At 44.3% G+C, this 20,266-nt stretch overlaps 1 protein-coding gene across 1 annotated transcript in view; it reads left to right on the top strand.

Moving 5' to 3' along the window:
* LOC311311082 (inactive tyrosine-protein kinase 7-like) overlaps positions 1-20,266 on the top strand; it is a gene marked incomplete at its 3' end in the record, with an annotated part of 105,485 nt that overhangs the window by 78,382 nt on the left and 6,837 nt on the right. Inside the window, exons 11-19 of the mRNA XM_084440721.1 lie at positions 1,105-1,254; positions 1,866-2,010; positions 6,280-6,407; positions 6,928-7,128; positions 7,478-7,645; positions 8,140-8,390; positions 8,877-8,957; positions 9,241-9,392; positions 13,384-13,562. Coding sequence (XP_084296847.1) covers positions 1,105-1,254; positions 1,866-2,010; positions 6,280-6,407; positions 6,928-7,128; positions 7,478-7,645; positions 8,140-8,390; positions 8,877-8,957; positions 9,241-9,392; positions 13,384-13,562 — 1,455 coding nt within the window. The remainder of the gene's footprint in view (positions 1-1,104; positions 1,255-1,865; positions 2,011-6,279; positions 6,408-6,927; positions 7,129-7,477; positions 7,646-8,139; positions 8,391-8,876; positions 8,958-9,240; positions 9,393-13,383; positions 13,563-20,266) is intronic.

The following is a 20,266-nucleotide window of genomic DNA, read 5'->3' as shown; positions in this document are numbered from 1 at the left end:
AACAGGAAGTCCTCATAACTCCTCCATACATTATCCAATTTGTCCGATATATCTCACGCTTCATGACGGTTCTGTCCTGAACACATCTATGTGTCAGTATTGCGTCATACTTATAGCGCCACCTATTGGTGAAACAGGAAGTCCTCATAACTCCTCCAAACATTATCCAATTTGTCCGATATATCTCACGCTTCATGACGGTTCTGTCCTGAACACATCTATGTGTCAGTATTGCGTCATACTTATAGCGCCACCTATTGGTCAAACAGGAAGTCCTCATAACTCCTGCATACATCATCAGATTTGCACCAAATTGCAGACGCTTCATGAAGGTCACCTTCTGAACACATCAATGCGTCGGTATTGAGTCACACTTTCAGCGCCACCTACTGGTGAAACAGGAAGTACTCATAATTCCTACATACGTTATCCGATTTACTCCAAATTTCTCATGCTTGATGAAGGTCGCATCTTGAACACTTCTGTAAGTCAGTATTGCGTCATACTTATAGCGCCGCCTACAGGTCAAGCAGAAAGTCATCATAACTCCTACATACATTATCCGATTTTCTCAACATTTCTCACGCTTCATCAAGGTACCGTCCTGAACACACCTATGCATTGGTATTGAGTCACGCTTAGAGCGCCACCTACTGGTGACAGGAAGTTTCTCTCAGTACTGGACACCGAAATAGCACAGCATTTAACGGTGCTGCACCCCGACACGCGTGGGGTGCGAGGGCCCGCTCAATGCTGCTCGCAGCCCTAGTTCTGAACAGATTTTTGCCATTCAAACAACTCTGAATGAGTTTACATATAACCAGCCAATTTACTAAGAAAAAAAAAAGGGGTTAAATCGGGCTCGGGTGGGGTCAGGCCTGCTTTTTTGGGCCCAATTTAAGCTCTAGTATAAAGCCATTGATTCACAGGGCCAATAAAAGTCTATCAATTGTTTTAAAATTTTGCTAATAATAATGTCCCATTCCTGATTGCAACTCCAATGCCTGTAGTTAAATAAATCCTTTAAATCCGTGTTTGTTGAAAGCCACTGTTAAGCTGCTTGATTGTTGCTGTAGCTCATTGCTGTCTGGCCCGGTCCTACAGACTCCAGCGAGCTGCCAGACCACGTGGTCCAGAACGGTGGCTTGCTGCACTTCACGAAGGTGACGCGGGCGCATGGCGGCAACTACACCTGCTCGGCCTCCAACAGCCTGCAGGGCCAGATCAGAGCCTCGGTGCAGCTCACTGTGGCAGGTAGCCCAACGCCCACACCATAACCACACAGTCCACCCTGTAACCACACAGTCCACCCCGCACCCACACCTCCCATCCCGTAACCACGCCGTCCACCCCGTAACCACACTGTCCACCCTGTAACTACACTGTCCACCCTATAATCAAACTGTTCTGCACCCACATCCATCATCACACTGTCCACCCTGTAACCACACCGTCCACTCCATAACCACACTGCCCTCCACTGACATCCATAACCACACTGTCCACCTTGTAACCACACCATCCTCAACTGACAGCCGTAACCACACTGCCCACCCCATAACCACACTGTTGCAAATGTTCTACACCATGACCGCCAACAGAACAGCACATGTTGGTTATCTCTCACTTTATTCACCACCTCTTCCCCCTTCCGCTCCTACCCCTCCCCCTCTCCACATTCCTCCCTTTCTAATTTTGTATTCCTTCTTTCTCACCCTCGACTCTCTCCACCTCACTCGCTACCTCTCTTTGCTCCTACCCTCCCCTCCTCCTACCCTCCTTTCCTCTTCCCCTCCTACCCTCCTCTCGTCCTCTCCTACTACCCTCCTCTCCTCCTCCCCTCCTCCCTTTCCCGACTCCCTCAGTCTACATCGCGTTCAAGCTGGAGCCAGAGAACACCACGGTGTACCAGGGCCACACAGCCATCCTGCACTGCCAGGCCTCCGGAGACCCCACACCCTTCATCCAGTGGAAGAAGAAAGACAAGTTCCTGGAGGCTCGCAAGAGCAGGTATATTCAACACTGCTACACATTCTGAGGTTATGTTCAATGGGTTTAATACGTTTCTGCAGAAAATGGAAGTTCATTGCCATTGCTTCTCACACAAACTATGCAGCCTGGCCTGTAATGCTGCAAACGTATTGTAATTGGAGAAGCATGTTTTATCTCAGCATTTTACAACAACATGGGTGGTAGTATTCAAGATGGTGACCTCGAATACTACCACCCATGTTACCATACGAATACTGTCACAAATACTACCATCCATGTTATCATATGAATACCGTCACAAATACTACCACCCATGGTATCATACAAATACCGTCACAAATACTACCACACATGTTATACAAATACTACCACAAATACTACCACCCATATTATCATACGAATACCATCACAAATACTACCACCTATATTATCATATGAATACCACCACAAATAGCTGCTCAAGGGTAGCTGCATTCCATTTACATCAACAACGTAGCCAAGGCTGCTGGCAATTCCCGGATCCATCTGTATGCTGATGACACCATCTTGTATTCAGCAGGCCCTTCTCTCCATTCTGCTATATCCACCTTGCAACTTAGTCTCACCTCTATTGAGCAGTCTTTTCACAGCCTCCACCTGCTTCTCAACACTAAGAAGACCAAATGTATGCTCCTTGAACGGAAACAAGGCAATGCCAGTCCCCCTAAGATCACCTGTGCCGACGGCTCTGAGTTGGAGTTTGTTACCTCCTACAAATACCTTGGCATCTGGCTGGACTCATCCCTCTCTTTCACTACTCACATTAGTTACCTGCAAGCTAAAGTCAAAGCCTGCCTGGTCTTCTTGTACCGCAATAAAGCTTCCTTCACCTGCTCGGCCAAACACACTCTTGTCAAGATGACCATCCTGCCTATCTTTGATTACGGCAATACCATCTACAGAATGGCATCTCAATGTGCCCTTAGGAAACTGGACACACTCCATCATTCTGCCATTCGTTTCGCTACTGGCGCACCCTTCACCACTCACCACTGGACCTTTATAATCTGGTAGACTGGACATCTCTTCACACCAGACGGCTTCTTCACTGGCTTCAGCTCATCTATAAAGCCATGCTCGGTAAAACACCTCTTTACCTATCCTCTCTTCTGCACCTCTCCAGCTCTGACTACAGCCTAAGGTCCAGTCACTTCATCAGACTCACCATTCCCAAATCCTGCACCGTCTTTAGCCGCAACGCTTTCCAATTTGCTGCAGCATATGATTGGAACACCTTACAAAACACTCTCAAACTCACCGTCCTCACACCATTTACTGCTTTTAAACAAAATCTACAACAGATCGTAGTCGACTGTTGCACCTGTTGATCTTCCATGCCCCCCTGCTTCAGTCCCTTACCCCCCCCCCCACTCCCGCTCTACTACCCCCCCTGCTCTCTGTCTCTCTGTCTCCCTCTCACCTATTATGATGCTATCTTTACTTAACCTCTCGTATTATTCTATTTCTATCATTATTTTTATACAGTAGGACCCCACTCATCCGAACTTCAGAGATCCAAACCTCCCGGTCTACCGGACAGGCTTAAAAAACTTTTTTTTGTTTTTTTTGCCTGCTATCTGGTTACTGGTGGGATTTTAATTACAGTACTGTATCCTACTGTGAATAAAAACAGAACTGTATGTAGACCTACATGTTGCCTGTAGACTGTAGCCTACTGTCACGTTTCATTTCTTTGTTACTTTAATGTCGAGCGCAAAACGCAAATGAGTCTGCTGCGCGAGAGCTGCATTCTTTGGTAGCCAGAAAGTGCGTCAGCAACATGAAGCAGAGGAGCATCAAGTCATTTTTCGTTCCCAGTTAATGGACTTCAGGAACACAGACGTGTTGTGGGCATGTGGATTAGCCTACTAGACCTACTGTATTTGTTAAATAATAGCCTACAGCCTAGGCCACGTTAGCCTACATCGGTTATTTTAGAGACTTTCTTTTAGGCTACAATCAATCAATCAATCAATCAAAGCTTTATTTGTATAGCGCATTTCATACCCAGAGGCAACACAATGCGCTTTACAGAGAACAACGGAGATGGGCAGACGTCCCACCCCTACATATTCCAGAGGGAAGCAAAAAAACAGTAATCACCCGGGGGCCAGATAAGTGAGCTGTAAAAATTCTTCCCTGACCCCTCTCAACGAGGCGATCGAGCAAGCTCCTGGAGTATGTTTGTCTATCGGCTAAGAACATTTATAAAGCAATAAATAACATTAAATTACATTTTCAGAGTAAGAGAGGCTAATAACATCATAGGAGAGACATGGCAAACACTGGTGTATGTCTGTGTGTGCGTGAATGTGCCAGGGCCCAGATAGAGGCAGGGGTCAGGGGTAGGATCGGGGTAGAAAAAGGATACGGACCCGGGTTAGGGTGAGGGGAAGGGGATCTGAGCCCAGGACTGGTGTATGTCTGTGTGTGTGTGAGTGTGCCTGGGTCCAGGTAGAGGCAGGGGTCAGGGGTAGGGTGGGGGTAGGAAGAGGATACGGACCCGGGTTAGGGTGAGGGGAAGGGGGTACTGGGCCCAGGCCTAAAGCCGGAAGTGGACTGGTGTATGTCTGTGTGTACGTGTGTGTGTGTTAACTAATTTGCTACGACATCTGCAGCAGACACAGGGGTATCTATCGGACTCAGGGTGGTCTGCTGGTGACAGTGGGGCATCCACTGGACCTGGTTAGAATATAGGAGGGACAGAGAGAGGCACTAGGGAGAGGGGAGGCAGAACAGGGTTAGTAGCACACAGAGCCATATATAGAGCAATACATTACGTCAAACTACATTTTCAGAGAAAGAAAGGCTAAGAGCATCAAGGGAGAGGTGTGGCAAACACTGATGTGTGTCTGTGTGTGTGTGCGTGCCTGGGCCCAGATAGAGGCAGGGGCTGGGGTAGGGTGGGGGTAGGAAAAGGATACGGACCCGGGTTAGGGTGAGGGGAGGGGATCTGATCCCAGGACTGGTGTATGTCTGTGTGTGTACAATAGCCTAAGACACGACAACTTGTCTGTCATTTCATTTATTTATTTATTGATTATCATTTGCTCTAATTGTTCTAATGTTGGGTTGTTTTTAGGCTATACCATTTTGTTCTGCGAATACAGTAGCCTATCGATGCAGCGTGGGCCTCATTTCAGAATAAAGTACTGTATTTGATCAAAGCATGCACTCAAGTGGAAATTCGTTTATTTTATTCTAGGCTACTGTAGGTCTATTATAGGCTAGGCTATATGAGTTTAGTTGGCTATTTGATTGCAATTTTGATGCATTTTCACAAGTAATTAAGGGTATTTATCGGTCTATTATGAGTCTATATGAAACAAGTATACCACTTATTGAATTTGGTGCATTTTTACATGTTTCAGTCATCCGGACATTTCAGAGATACGAACGACCTTCGGTCCCGTTGGGTTCGGATAAGTGGGGTCCTACTGTATATTAATGTATTTTATTATTGTTGATGTAAATGATGTGTACATAACATGTTTATTTTCAGCCTCCCATTTCCCCCTTCCTCAGGCTGCTTTTGTATATCAGAATTTGTTCTTAATTGCTTGCCTGGGTAAATAAAGGTTAAATAAATAAAAAATAAAAAAATACTACAACCCATATTATCATACAAATACCATCAAAAATACTACCACCCATGTTATCATACAAATACCACCACAAATACTACCACCCATATCTAAAGCTTGAGGTCCTTTCTTCAGTCACAGAGTTTAAGTGCATGGCCATTTAAGTCCATTGATTTGATTTGTGTCTCTGTGTGAACTTGTCATCACTGTAAATGAGGGAAATCTCAGTGCTTCACGAGTATAAATAAAGGTTTGAAATGAATTATCATATGAATACCACCACAAAGACTACCACCCATGTTATCCTATGAACACCGTTACAGATACTACCACCCATTTTATCATACAAATACCACCAAAAATACTACCACCCATATTATCCTATGCATTCCATCACAAATACTACCACCCATGTTATCGTACGAATCGTACGTTGCCTTTACGTCCTCCAGTATTTCCAGTTCACTTAGTGGAGATGGGATGAAATTATAGAAGGAGACATGCAAGAGAGAGAATAATCCAGAAAGACCCGCCCAGCTTGACGCGTCCCCCTCCTTCTGTTTAAACCATGGACCTGCTGACCTGCTCCACCCTAGTCAAAAGTGCCACCCAGCATGATGCGTCCCTCCCTGTGCCCCCCGTGTCCTTCTGCTTCTCCCCCCAGGTTCCAGACAATGGCCAACGGCTCTCTGCTGATCCAGGACGTGAACACCGAGGACACGGGCAGCTACACCTGCATCGCTGGCAACAGCTGCAACATCCGTCACACCTCCGCCCAGCTCTATGTCGTTGGTGAGGACACAACAACAAAAACAACAACACACACTCGCGAAATGATTGGAGAGTCCACCAGTGAAATTCTTCTCCTGCTCTTCACACATCCCGTCGTCCTTCCCCCAAGGGCAGCCGGGAGCAGACAGTAGGCAGCGTGCATGAGCCGCACCTGGAGACCAACCAAGTGCTCCTGTCCATCTTCCTCAGGGATGGACAGCGTTAGCGATCTGTTCTTCTTTTTCATATTGGATTCTTAGGGAGGAAACCCTTGCGAACACGGGGAGAACATGCAAACTCCACACAGAAAGGTCCAGAGACCTTCTTGCTGTGAGGCGACAGTACTAGGTACTGCACCATTGTACCTCATGTGAACGACTTTGGGGTTCAGTGGTCTTGCTCAAGGACACATCGGCACACTGCCGGGAGCTGGGATTGAACCGGGGACATATGTGTATGTTTGTTTTTGTATGTGTGTGTGTGTATTTGTGTATGTTTGTTTTGTGTGTGTGTGTGTGCATGTATGATTGTGTGACCACAGAGAAGCCCGTCCACCACTCCCTGGAGGACGAGGAGAGGGCGCCCTACAAGATGATCCAGACGGTCGGCCTGTCTGTGGGCGCCGCTGTCGCCTACATCATCATCGTGCTGGGCCTGATGTTCTACTGCAAGAAGAGACGCAACACCAAGAGGCTCGACAAGGGAGCCGAGGGAGAGGAGGCGGTGACAGAGCGCCTCAATGGTCAGTCCTCGGAACGCCACTGCAGATCAGGAACGCCTAGCGACGTAAATACGACCCGAGCAGAAATTAAACCAACTGAATCAAATCCGATGCGACATCATCAATCCATCCCAATCTAGACTGATACGGGATGCAGATCCTTGGATAGTTCAATTCGATGCATTTATCATGTCAGCTAGCAGCTCCTCCAGGTGGGTAGAGTGCTGTCTGATAACAAGATGACTGCATTGTTGTCAACGTCAGGTGTTTGATGGCGTTTTAGAAGTCTGGGTAGTTGGTGTTCTAGGAATTGCTGTTTTGTTGAAGGGCGCCACGTGTGCGTGTGTGCGTGCGCATGTGTGTGTCACAGGAGGCTCCGCCCAGCCCAACGGACAGACCGCCACAGCTGAGATCCAGGAAGAGGTGGCCCTCACCAACATGGCCGCCGCAACTGGCATCAACAACAAGCGCCACAGCAGCCAGAGCCCCGACAAACTGCACTACCCCCGCGCCAGCCTGACGACCGTCACCACACTGGGTGACTACCCCCGCGCCAACCTGACTACCCTCACCACACACACACACACACACACACCTATGTAACATAACAGAGAAAGACACACACACACATTCCAGTACCGGTACCCCAGCTATGAACACATAGGTATACACAAGCACAGAATACTTTCATTTGTACATATAATACTTTCATTTGTACATATAAGCCATGTAAGCAGACGGACAACTGAGCTACAGGGGCGGCTGTAGCTCAGGGGGTTGTTCAATGATCGAAGGGTCAGTGGTTCGAATCCGAGCTCCGACTGTCCACATGTCGAAGTGTCCTTGAGCAAGACACCTAACCCCAAAATTGCTCCCAATGAGCAGGTTAGCACCTTGCATGGCAGCTGCCATCATTGGTGTGTGAATGGGTGAATGAGAGACCATTGTAAAGCGCTTTGAGTGCCGCTAAGGTGGAAAAAGCGCTATATTTACCATTTTGAATTTTGAACCTTGAATTTTCCGCACCGCCAGGCAAGGGCGAGTTTGGCGAGGTGTTCCTGGCCAAAGCCAGGGGCTTGGGGGGAGGAGGAGGAGGGGCGGGGGAGGAGGAGGAGACAGTGGTCCTGGTGAAGAGCCTGCAGTCCAGGGACGAGGCAGCACAGCTGGAGTTCCGGCGGGAGGCGGAGATGTTCGGCAAGACCGCCCACCCCAACCTGGCCCGTCTGCTGGCTGTCTGCAGGGAAGTGGAGCCACACTACCTGGTCCTGGAGTACGCAGAGATGGTGAGGAGCTTGACCAGAACACACACACACACATAAACTTATGCACACACACATAAATACACAAACGCACACACAAACGCACGCACAGACACACACACATACACACACAATCTGCTGAGAATGAGCTACATACTTACGCACCCCCCCTGCTGGTCATGGACAGAAAGTCGCTGGTGTGTGTGACGCGCATGTGCATGATATAGCCTAGCATGTTTATAATATAGCCTAGCATGTTCATGATATGGCCTAGCATGTTTATGATATGGCCTAGCATGTTTATGATATGGCCTAGCATGTTTATATGGCCTAGCATGTTTATGATATGGCCTAGTCTTTGGAATACGATTGAGGATGTGTATACCAATTTTTAGCACATCATAAAATGTGTTTCTATGGTACTGTCCATCCGTGCGTGTCTATGTTCACCCATGTGTCTATGTTCACCTGTGTGTGTGTGTGTGTGTGTGTGTGTGTGTCTGTTTCTAGGGGGATCTAAAGCAATATCTCAAGATGTCCAAGAACAAGGAGGATAAGCCCAAGTCACACCACCTCAGCACCAAGCAGAAAGTGAGGCCACACACACACACACACACACTCAATCACACGGCCAATCACATAAATGCAGTCATTGATATATCTGCTTAGAAATGATCAGAAGCATGTAGCCCCATATAGTAATACAAACTAACAAACATACGCAAACTCACTAACCCAGCCTATTTATTCTCTCTCTTTCTCTGTTTCAATTTCTCTCTGTCTCTCTTTCGTCCTTTATCTGTCTGTCTCTCTCTATCTCTCTCTGTCTCTCTCTCTCTCTCTCTCTCTGTCTGTCTCTATCTCTCTCTCTCAGGTGGGGGTGTGTCTCCAGGTTGCCAAGGGGATGGAGCATCTATCCAATCAGCGCTTTGTTCACAAAGACCTGGCGACACGCAACTGTCTGATCAGCGCCAAGAGACAGGTGAAAGTCTCGTCCCTGGGGCTCAGCAGAGACGTCTACAGCAAGTATGTTGTTAGCCCGAAATAGATGTTGTTTTCTTCAAGTTTCAGGAAATTGTGTGTGTGTGTGTGCGCAGAAAGTTACCCCTCTATATAAGTGACAAATATTGTGTTAGGTCTATATATAATGATTATATAATGTGTCTACAGTTATATTTATGTACTCTCTCATATATATACAGTATATCAATGTTTCTGCTGGTAAGGTTGCGTGGCGTGGCGCCACGGCATAATCCTTTAGTCCACACCATACAGTATATTGGATACAAAAATAATACAAATTAGGCTATATAGGCTACTGTATATTAAAGTCTTAAATTAAAAATCTTAAACTTTCTAAATATTTCTGCCTAAATGCGCTTTCAAAACCATGATAATGTCATGCCCTCATTTTTATTTTCAACAATAGCTTGAATAGATTGCGCGCTCCGTGAATGCTGCTTTCTGTGGTCAACTCAAAAGACTGCGCATGAAGGGATGTTTTCTTCAGCGAGCCTATTACAAAATAATGTAGGCTAGTGCTTAACCAGTGTTCGAATTGGACCAAAATGTGCCGGTACCTATCCTACTCCTCAATAGGGTACATAACGGTTTAAAAAATATGAATGTTTGTAATCAATAAGTGGACTCATATACAGCGTAGAGCAGGGACGTGCACAGATAGACACGAGGTGGTGCTAGAGCACCTGCCCTTTGCCCTCTGGACAAGGCAAGTGCCCTTTTGAAAGTTTTTTTTTTTTTTTTTACAGTGTAGGCCTACTGTATGTGGCCCATGGTGACATCGATCAATTCTCGATTAAAAGCGTGTATTAATAATGCCTCAAAATGCGTTGTAATTTTGCCAGCCCCCCCCCACGCACACACACGTGCCCACAGCACACCCGTGCCCCTCCCCTCCCTCTCTTCCTTTGTCAACGGTAAACGCGAAAAGCGGACACAAACAGAAGCACGCTACTCCTCCACTGCCCTTTCCCCATCCAGAGTGCCCGAGTGAAGACAGCTAACCAGCCAGGTAACACATAAACGAAACAAGTGTATTGTTTGCTCCCTAAGCCTCAGTTGCCAAACTATAACTTGCATTTATTTGTCTCTGTTGTGAAGTAAGTCTCATACAGCGCCAAACAGCTGAGCCTAAATTAGCCGACTGCCCACCTGCTTAACAAGCTTGACGCTAGTCATAATCAATTAATGGATTTAACGTAATGATGACCACCACATGACCAATGTCGGTAGAATTTGTTGTTGGTACAGCATGTGAAGCTATCAGTATACTTAAGCTGAATATTTAGTATTATGTAGTAATCTTAAAGGAGTAGTAAAGGGAAAATGCATGTTAAGCCCTGTTTTAAGGTTACTTCTGAACCATTGTATATGATCATATCAAAATGTTGACAAAACTAGCACTTTTGAGAAAGTCTGATAATTGCTCTACCACCCTTTTGGTCATACAATGGATGTGGGTGGGCACCTTGAAAAATCATTCAAAAGCATGTTAAACTCTCGATTTCAAAGACAAGAAGCTCACCGGGGGGGTAATTGGTGTCTGTTGGTGTTCTGACATCAAATTCGCCGCAAAGTATGAATCCTGTAGGGTTTTATTGATCATTTTATGAAATCCATTGACTTGTATTGAAGCGACCGTTGTAGATGTGTAGATCAATCCGCAGAGGGGATTCAGGAAGCGGAACTACTTACGGTAGCTATTGTTATTGTTTATGTTGCTAGGCTACCTATTTTGCGGAAGTTTACACACGTATGTGCTGCGACTAAATAGTTCTATGCTAAATATTTAAAGCCTTTCCAGATTAACTAGAATCTTACTGTATGGCGAATTATATGTCAGAACGCCAACTAACACCTCTGTGAGTTTCTTGTCTTTGAAATTGAGAGTTTAACATGTTTTTTTAATGATCTTTCACGGTGCCCACCCACATCCATTGTATGACCAAAACGATGGTAGAGAATTAATCAGACTTTCTCAAAAGTGCTAGTTTTGTCAACGTTTTGATCTGAACCATTGTATATGATCATAAGTAACCTTAAAACAGTGCTAAACATGCATTTTCCCTTTACTACTCCTTTAACCGAGTCTCACGCGCCCCCCCCCCCCCCCCTGTCAACAACTCCCGCGACAATAACAAATCTCTGTCAGTACCCCCCGTCAATGTGAAGCTATCAGTATACTTAAGATGAATACTTAGTATCATGTAGAAATCTTAACCAAGTCTCACGCGACCCCACCCCCCCCACGCAGGGTGCCCTCATTTTTCACTGATCACCTGCCCCCCCAAATGTCTGTGCAGGCCACTGGCGTAGAGTTAGATAATGTTCCAGTAAGAAATGCCGACAGCTCCTGACCATCTCTGGCCTATTTGGTCTTATCATTCGCTGAGGACAACTGGCGGATCCTAAAGCCTAAAGCCTACATTTTCCAGATGGACATTCGACAATATTTGAAGAGGAACAGAAAGTAGAATGTTGAGAGCAGGCAGGTAGGCTAGCCTATTGCTTCCCCTGAACCAGTAAACTCTGTTTGGGCATGCAGTTGTCTGATCGGACAAGTAAAAAATATAGTTGAATTGTGATTAATATGTAACGCTATCTAATTTTTTGCAGTTTAAAATCAGGACACAGCACACTACCAGTTGCCACTCAAGCGGTGTGAAATTAAACTTACCGGTAGAGTTCTTTCAAGGACTTTCAAAATAAAAGTAGGCTAAGGGAAAACAAATCTGCTTTTTTTTACTCACTTGGCATTGGTCCGAATGATATACTGTATACTGAAGTATGAAGTAGGCTATATTGAATCTGATATACTGAATAGCCTAATATTTGGAGGACCTGTTCATCAGTTAAGGACAACATTAATCTAAATGTATGCAAGCAGACCATGAAAACGTGTTCATCTGAGACGAGGCGAGGGGGGGGGGGACTTCCAGGTCCAGTGTTAATTTGGAAGAAACCAAATCCACTGGGAAAGAGGGTGTTTGGCTTTTTGAAAGAGGTTACAGTGGCTTTTTGAGGTGGTCTATGACATAATTAAAATAATACATTCAGCTAAGTAGAGAAAATAATCATAGCTCCGCATTGTAAAATTTAATGGTAAACAATAACAAAACAAAACAAAAAAAAAAAAAATCTGAGGGGGCACATGCCCCCTCAAATTCTATAGGCATGACGCTTCTGCCTCCAGCCACCTAAAAAGGGCCAATCAAAGCAACAGCAAATGCAACGAAATGTCAGTTAAGTATAGCCAAATCTAGCCTATTATTTATGTAAGGTATGTAAAAAAGGCAGTGATTGTGGTAGGAGGACAGGACCAGAGAGGAGAGGGACAGGTGAGAGAGGAGAGGAGAGAGGTTGTTGAGAGGAGAGCAGGAGAAGAGAGAGGAGAAGGAAGGGGACAGGAGAGAGTGGAGATTAGAAAGACAGTCTGATGATTTAGACGGTATGAGTATCAATGGGCATCAAACATTCATTTTAATTAAATAAAACATTCTATCTACAGTATTATTCTCACCCCATAACTGAAAATTAAAGAAAACATATTTCATGTAAAATTGCTGTGTCAGTATACTTTTCAGTATACGTTTCACAATTTTGTTATATTTATTCTTTAAAAGTCACCAGAATACAGGAAACTAACTCTCTGAAATGTTGTTTTTTCTGGGCGAGGACCCCCTCTGCTTTGGTATAGAAATCCTCCCTATTTTGGTGGTCTTGAGCTTGGCACCACCACACTATGAGTTCAATTCCACAGGAAACAATACATATATATGAATGCACTCCAGGAGATTAGATCTTGACAGTACTGCCACCTTATGGCCAGAAAATGAAATAACTACTATTGTTGTAATAACACTAATTGCAATAGATTATAATGATATTGATGTGTTCTGAAAGGGTATTACCGTTCAACAATAATTTGAGATGGTGTGTGTGTGTGTGTGTGTGTCTGTGTGTGTGTGTGTGTGTGTGTGTGTGTGTGTGTGTGTAGTGAGTACTACCACTACCGGCAGGTGTGGATCCCTCTCCGCTGGCTGCCCAGCGAGGCGGTGTTCGAGGATGACTACTCCACCAAGACGGATGTGTGGTCGCTGGGCGTGCTCATGTGGGAGGTGTTCAGCCTGGGTGACCTGCCCCACGCTGCACTGGCTGACGACAAGGTCCTCCAAGGTAAGGACCTACCAACGCCCCCCGCAGAAAGGTTTTCCAAGCTTACCCATCATCTGAGAACCCCCGATCTTCAACACCTGTACGTACAGGGGGGGATCGGTAGTGATCTCACATCTCAATTCAATTTTGATTCTTGGTGTCACGATCCGATTTGAAATTGATTATTGCCAATTCAATCAGATTTTTGATTTGATTATGATAGAATTTTCAATGACATTTCCACCATTTGACTGCAGTTACAGTAACCCATTAAATACAGGGGCTCCCGTAATGGTAGGGGAAACACTGAAATACATCCCAAGATAAAATCCAAAAAAATAAATAATTAAAACCCTGAAAAAGAATTCATTTCGCACAGAAATTAAAAAGCATTCTGTCCCATTTTGGTTCACATAATTGGTCATAGTGTTCACCTATTCAACGATGTATGAAAAAATTCAAAATTCTACTTTTGTTGTAATCTTATATCAAAGTATATAATTTCTTACTTCCTGGAAAACGGTAGGTCACGTGCAATTACGACAACAGGTACCCTAGATTTTAGGCCAATAATCTTACAACATCCATCCATCAATCAACGGTATCCTTCTATCGAATCTGTCTAAAGTTCTTAAAACCCGTCCACTTGTCAATGTTCCAATCAAATTCCTCTAAACATTATGTCCCACCATCATAGCTTGTTTGTGTTGGAAATACGTCAAACTACGGAAGTTGATGATCTCAAACGTCCGTTTCTGTGCGACTTTAATTCAGAAAAGAAATATTGATTTTCTCAGAATTTGTTAATTGATCGATAATCATAGAAAATAGAATTGCAGTTCTTACATGAATCGATTTTAACCACCACCTCAAGCACGTACCCCTGGGTTTAAATCCTGGACCTGGTCATTTTTGAGGACCTCTGTCCCTTGTCTGTTGCCCTTGCTCCTTCTCCCTCCATCCCCCCTCTCTCCCTTTCTCCTTAGGGTAGGGTAGGGTAGGGTCTGTTGGCTACAGTGTAGCCTGTGTGTGTCATCCACTAACGTTACAGCACATCTCCGGTGCCGTAATCTGCATTTGCATCAAACAACGCACGCAGGCGATTTTCAAGATAGACCCATGTGAAGAGGCAACTCCAGGATTTAAATCCTTTATCCTTTCATTAACTAATCGCGCATCTCAACTCACAAGGTATTTGGCTAGCTAACGCTAGCTAGCCTGGTCTAATAAGCTGAGACTACAGTGACATATCAGACGTTGGGGAAAAATATACTTGTTTGAAGATAATGAGGCTGGTAATCATAAACAGTTTGTTGCCAATTAGTTTTGACAACTGGGCAATTGATATGTTGCACAGTAAATGCATGGATCACACTTAGATCGTGGCAAGCTAGCAAGATCAGGGGTGCCTTACAGTAGCTACGTCATTAGTCTAGGTTGTAAAGCTAGGTGTTTGGTTGCTAGGTCATATCCAGGACTCAGACACATTGCTGAAAGGAAGGGTAACGGATAATTTCCATTTCAGTTACAGTTCCAAACCCATGTTAACTATGGGATGTCATCACTGTTCCTCCAGAAATATTGATCCTCATTTGTCATTAAAGTTTTTTATTCAAACATATTCGAACAGACAGTATTATTATTTTAAATTACAAGACATCCATAGGTCTATGAAAAGTGCATATGCTTAAGACAGGCAAGCCAATAATAGGAAAGAAAAACAATAATAAATAACTAGAAAGTACATTTCCTGGAGAAAATGTGAGGTGGGCTACCTGCTGCAGCTGTATGTAACAGCTACTGCTAGTACTACTACAGACCAGGCAATCTCCATGAACCCACCGGCGAAGACCGTGCGTCTCTAGCCCACTCACGAGCTGAATTGTGGGGTCCGTGGCGTGGACAGTGGCATGGTGGCGAGACTCCGCCCCCTCAGGTCAGAGCTGGTCAGGGACAGTGTACCCCTCTCCGGGTCACCTACCCGCCCGCACCGGTGAAGACCATGTGTCTCTAGCCCACTCAGGGGCTGAGTTGTGGGGCCCGTGGTGTGGATAGTGGTGTGGTGGTGAGACTCTGCCCCCTCAGGTCAAAGCCAGTCGGGGACAGTACAGTGACCTCTGGGCAATTTCCATGCATCCACCATTGAAGACTGTGTGTCTCTAGCCCACTCAGGGGCTGAAAAGTGAGTTCTGTGGCGTGAATAGTGGTGTGGTGGCGAGACTCCGCCCCTTTTGGTCATAGCCAGTCGGGGACAGTGTACCCCTCTCCGGGCCCCCTACCTGACTCCACCGGTGAAGACCGTGTGTCTCTAGCCCACTCAGGGGCTGAGTTGTGGGGCCCGTGGGAGGATAGTGGCGTGCTGGTTAGGCTCCGCCCCCTTGGGTCACAGCTAGTCAGCGACAGTACAGTGACCTCCGGGCAATTTCCATTTCCACAAAGGGTGCCTGTACCTTTAAGAGAGGCTGCACATGCACACAAATTCAAAAAAAGCAACAGCTGCCACCACTCTAATCCCAACTGACATTCTGATCCTAGACATGGTCCGCTTCAGACAGCTCTATCGTGAAAACTATAAATGTTACAGCTTATATATTGACACCATAGGAATCCTGAGAACTTGCAGTACATTTCTATGTATAATATGTCCGTATAGCTTAAACACTGTAGGAATGGCGACAAGTTAGAAAAAGGGTAAAAATGCAAAATTAGCAGCTCAAAAGTTAGTGCCGTGCCATATGTTTCAATGGGGAGCGCAGTTACCGAACAAATCGTCATACAGCGAAAACTGTAAGTAACACAGCTTAGATACTTGCATTGTACGAATCAGCAGAGTTGTGTGAACATTTTGATATATAATGTGTGTGAGCTGTCAAAACTGTAGGAGTGCCAGCAGTTTACAAAATGTTTCTGAACATTCCAAAAGCAGTTTCAAGCAGTTTCAATGGGACAAAAAATAGTTTTAAAAATTATATTTTATAGTTTTTTCAAAATGTATCAAAAATCTGAATCGATCCGTTAAAGAGCTAAACATTATGAACATTTTAAAGTTTGAATGAAGTTTCTAGCACAAAGTATGAAGAAGTAGTTAAGGAGACAAAAAACGGGGAGAATAATAAGAAAGAAAGAAAGAAAGAAAGAAAGAAAGAAAGAAAGAAAGAAAGAAAGAAAGAAAGAAAGAAAGAAAGAAAGAAAGAAATAGTGGGAATATCACAAGTTGGGCTAGCTTTTGCAAGCTAGCCCACCTAAATATAGCTGCAAGCAGCAATTAACGGGGCCAAGCCATTACGCATCAAAGCCAACAAGCAAAACGCGCCATAGCCACATTTGAGCTACCATTGAGCTACCACTAGCCATTGATGTCAATGAAAATACAATGAAAGCGCAAGAGGGTGTTGTTGCACAAACACACTTATATCACCATTATAATTTATTCGGACAATTTCGCATCTGATACATAAGTTATAGAGTATGCCGTGGCCTACCCATACAAGCAAGATGAGCCCCATCCGGCCACAGGGGGCGCTACAGCAATCGATTGTGCTTAAGACATTTTTAAGAATTTTAGCTTGTTATAGCGCCACCCTCTGGCCAAATCTGCTTCATATTTCGCAACCTACCTCAACATACACTCTGGTACTAAGTTTCGGAAAAATTGGCCTGGAGGTTAGGCCTAAACAGGAAATGAGCTCTCTAGCAGCCCCATTGGTTTTGATCGGGCTAATTATGCAGGGCTAGCCTTGGGTTATAAGTGCGGACATGCTTGCAAAGATCTGTGGTGTTCTGTACAACCCATCAGAAATTATACGCCTTTATGTGAAAAGCCATGCAAAGCCACGCCCTTTGCAATCTTCATTGGCAAAAATGTTAATCAAAAGCGACCAATCGGTTATAGGGGCTGCCATTGACTTCCATTGTGGAAAAATAATAACTAGAAAGTACATTTCCTGGAGAAAATGTGAGGTGGGCTAGCTGCTGCAGCTGTGTCTCTAGCCCACTCAGGGGCTGAGTTGTGGGGTCGTGGCGTGGATAGTGGCGTGGGGGTGAGACTCCGCCCCCTTGGGTCAGAGCCGGTCGTGGACAGTGTTGGCCATGCCGGGGTACACACCTGCCTTCACCAGTGAAGATTGTGTGTCTCTAGCCACCTCAGAGGCTGTGTTGTGAGGTCCGTGGCGTGGATAGTGGCGTGATGGCGAGACTCCGCCCCCTCCGGTCAGAGCAGGTCGGGGGCAGTGCACTGACATCCAGGCAATCTCCATGCACCCAACAGTGAAGGCCGTGTGTCTGTAGCTCACTCAGGGGCTGAGATGTGGGGACAGTGGCGTGGATAGTGTCGTGGTGGCGAGACTCCGCCCCCTCAGGTCAGAGGTTGTGGGGGGCAGGTCAGTGATTGCCAGGCCATCCCCATGCACCCCTCATTGGAGACCATGTGTCTATAGCCCACTCCGGGGCCGAGCAGTAACTGTGGAGGTGTTGTATGGAAGTTGAAGTTAGAAGCAGTAGCAGTGAAAAGCAGTAGGTGTTTGTTATAAGTACTGATAGTACTACACTCAAAAATAGATTAGACCACTCATCATAACTCATAGTTTTATTGAGTTCAATAGCTGAAAGAGGAGAAAATATATTAATATGAGTTTGCAGCCTGAAAAAGTGTCATTCTGAATATTTCTTTGAATATAAGGAAGGAAAGAAAGAAAAATGGATGGATGGATGGATGGATGGATGGATGAAAGAAAGAAAGAAAGAAAGAAAGAAAGATGGATGGATGGATGAAAGATGGATGAATGAATGAATGAATGAATGAATGAATGAATGAATGAATGAATGAATGAATGAAAGATGGATGGATGGATGGATGGATGGATGGATGGATGGATGGATGAAAGAAAGATGGATGGATGGATGGATGGATGGATGGATGGAAGAAAGGATGGATGGATGGATGATGGAAGAAAGAAAGAAAGAAAGAAAGATGGATGGATGGATGGATGAAAGAAAGAAAGAAAGAAGGATGGATGGATGGATGGATGGATGGATGGATGGATGGATGAAAGAAAGAAAGAAAGAAAGAAAGAAAGAAAGAAAGAAAGAAAGAAAGAAAGAAAGAAAGAAAGAAAGAAAGAAAGAAAGAGAAAGAAGAAGGATGGATGAAAGAAAGAAAGAAGGATGAAAGAAAGAAAGAGAAAGAAAGAAGGATGGATGGATGAAAGAAAGAAAGAAAGAAAGAAAGAAAGAAAGAAAGAAAGAAAGAAAGAAAGAAAGAAAGAAAGAAGGATGGATGAAAGAAAGAAAGAAAGAAAGAAAGAAAGAAAGAAAGAAAGAAAGAAAGATGGATGGATGGATGGATGGATGAACAAAAGAAAGATGAATGGATGGATGGATGGATGGATGGATGGATGGATGGATGGATGGATGGATGAAAGAAAGATGGATGGATGGATGGATGGATGGATGGATGGATGAAAGAAAGATGGATGGATGGATGAAAGGAAGAAGGATGGATGGATGGAAGAAAGAAAAAAAGAAATAAGATGGATGGATGGATGGATGGATGGATGAAAGATGGATGGATGAAAGAAAGAAAGAAAAAAAGATGGTTGGATGGATGAAAGAAAGAAAGATGAATAGATTGATGGATGGATGAAAGAAAGAAAGAAAGAAAGAAAGATGGATGGATGGATGGATGGATGAAAGAAAGGATGGATGGATGGATGGATGGATGGAAGAAAGAAAGAAAGAAAGAAAGAAAGAAAGAAAGATGGATGGATGGATGAAAGAAAGAAAGAAAGAAAGAAAGGATGGATGAATGAAAGAAAGATGGATGGATGAAAGAAAGAAGGATGGATGGATGGATGAAAGAAAGAAAGAAAGAAAGAAAGAAAGAAAGAAGGATGGATGGATGAAAGAAAGATGGATGGATGGATGGATGGATGAAAGAAAGAAAGATGGATAGATTGATGGATGGATGAAAGAAAGAAAGATGGATGGATGAAAGAAAGATGGATGGATGGATGAAAGAAAGAAGGATGTATGGATGGATGAAAGAAAAAGAAAGAAAGATGGATGGATGGATGAAAGAAAGAAAGAAGAAAAGATGGATGGATGAAAGAAAGAAAGATGGATGGATGAAAGAAAGAAAGAAAGATGGATGAAAGAGAAAGAAAGAAAGAAAGAAAGAAAGGATGGATGGATGGATGGATGGATGGATGGATGGATGGATGGATGGATGGATGGAAGAAAGAAAGCAAGAAAGAAAGAAAGAAGGATGGATGAATGAATGAATGAATGAATGAATGAAAGAAAGAAAGAAAGAAGGATGAATGGATGAATGAATGAATGAATGAATGAATGAATGAATGAAAGAAAGAAGGGATGGATGGATGGATGGATGGATGGATGGAAGAAAGAAAGAAAGAAAGAAAGGATGGATGCTTGAAAGAAAGAAAGAAGGATGGATGGATGAAAGAAGGATGGATGGATGAAAGAAAGATGGATGGGTGAAAGAAGAAGGATGGATGGATGAAAGAATGAAAGAGAAAGAAGGATGGATGGATGAAAGAAAGAAAGAAAGAAAGAAAGAAAGAAAGAAAGAGAAAGAAAGATGGATGGATGGATGAAAGGAAGAAGGATGGATGGATGGAAGAAAGAAAAAAAGAAATAAGATGGATGGATGGATGGATGAAAGATGGATGGATGAAAGAAAGAAAGAAAAAAAGATGGTTGGATGG

This window comes from Borostomias antarcticus (genome assembly GCF_949987555.1).
Source record: "Borostomias antarcticus genome assembly, chromosome: 7".
Taxonomy (NCBI): domain Eukaryota; kingdom Metazoa; phylum Chordata; class Actinopteri; order Stomiiformes; family Stomiidae; genus Borostomias; species Borostomias antarcticus.
This window is presented reverse-complemented; position numbering and strand designations above follow the sequence as displayed.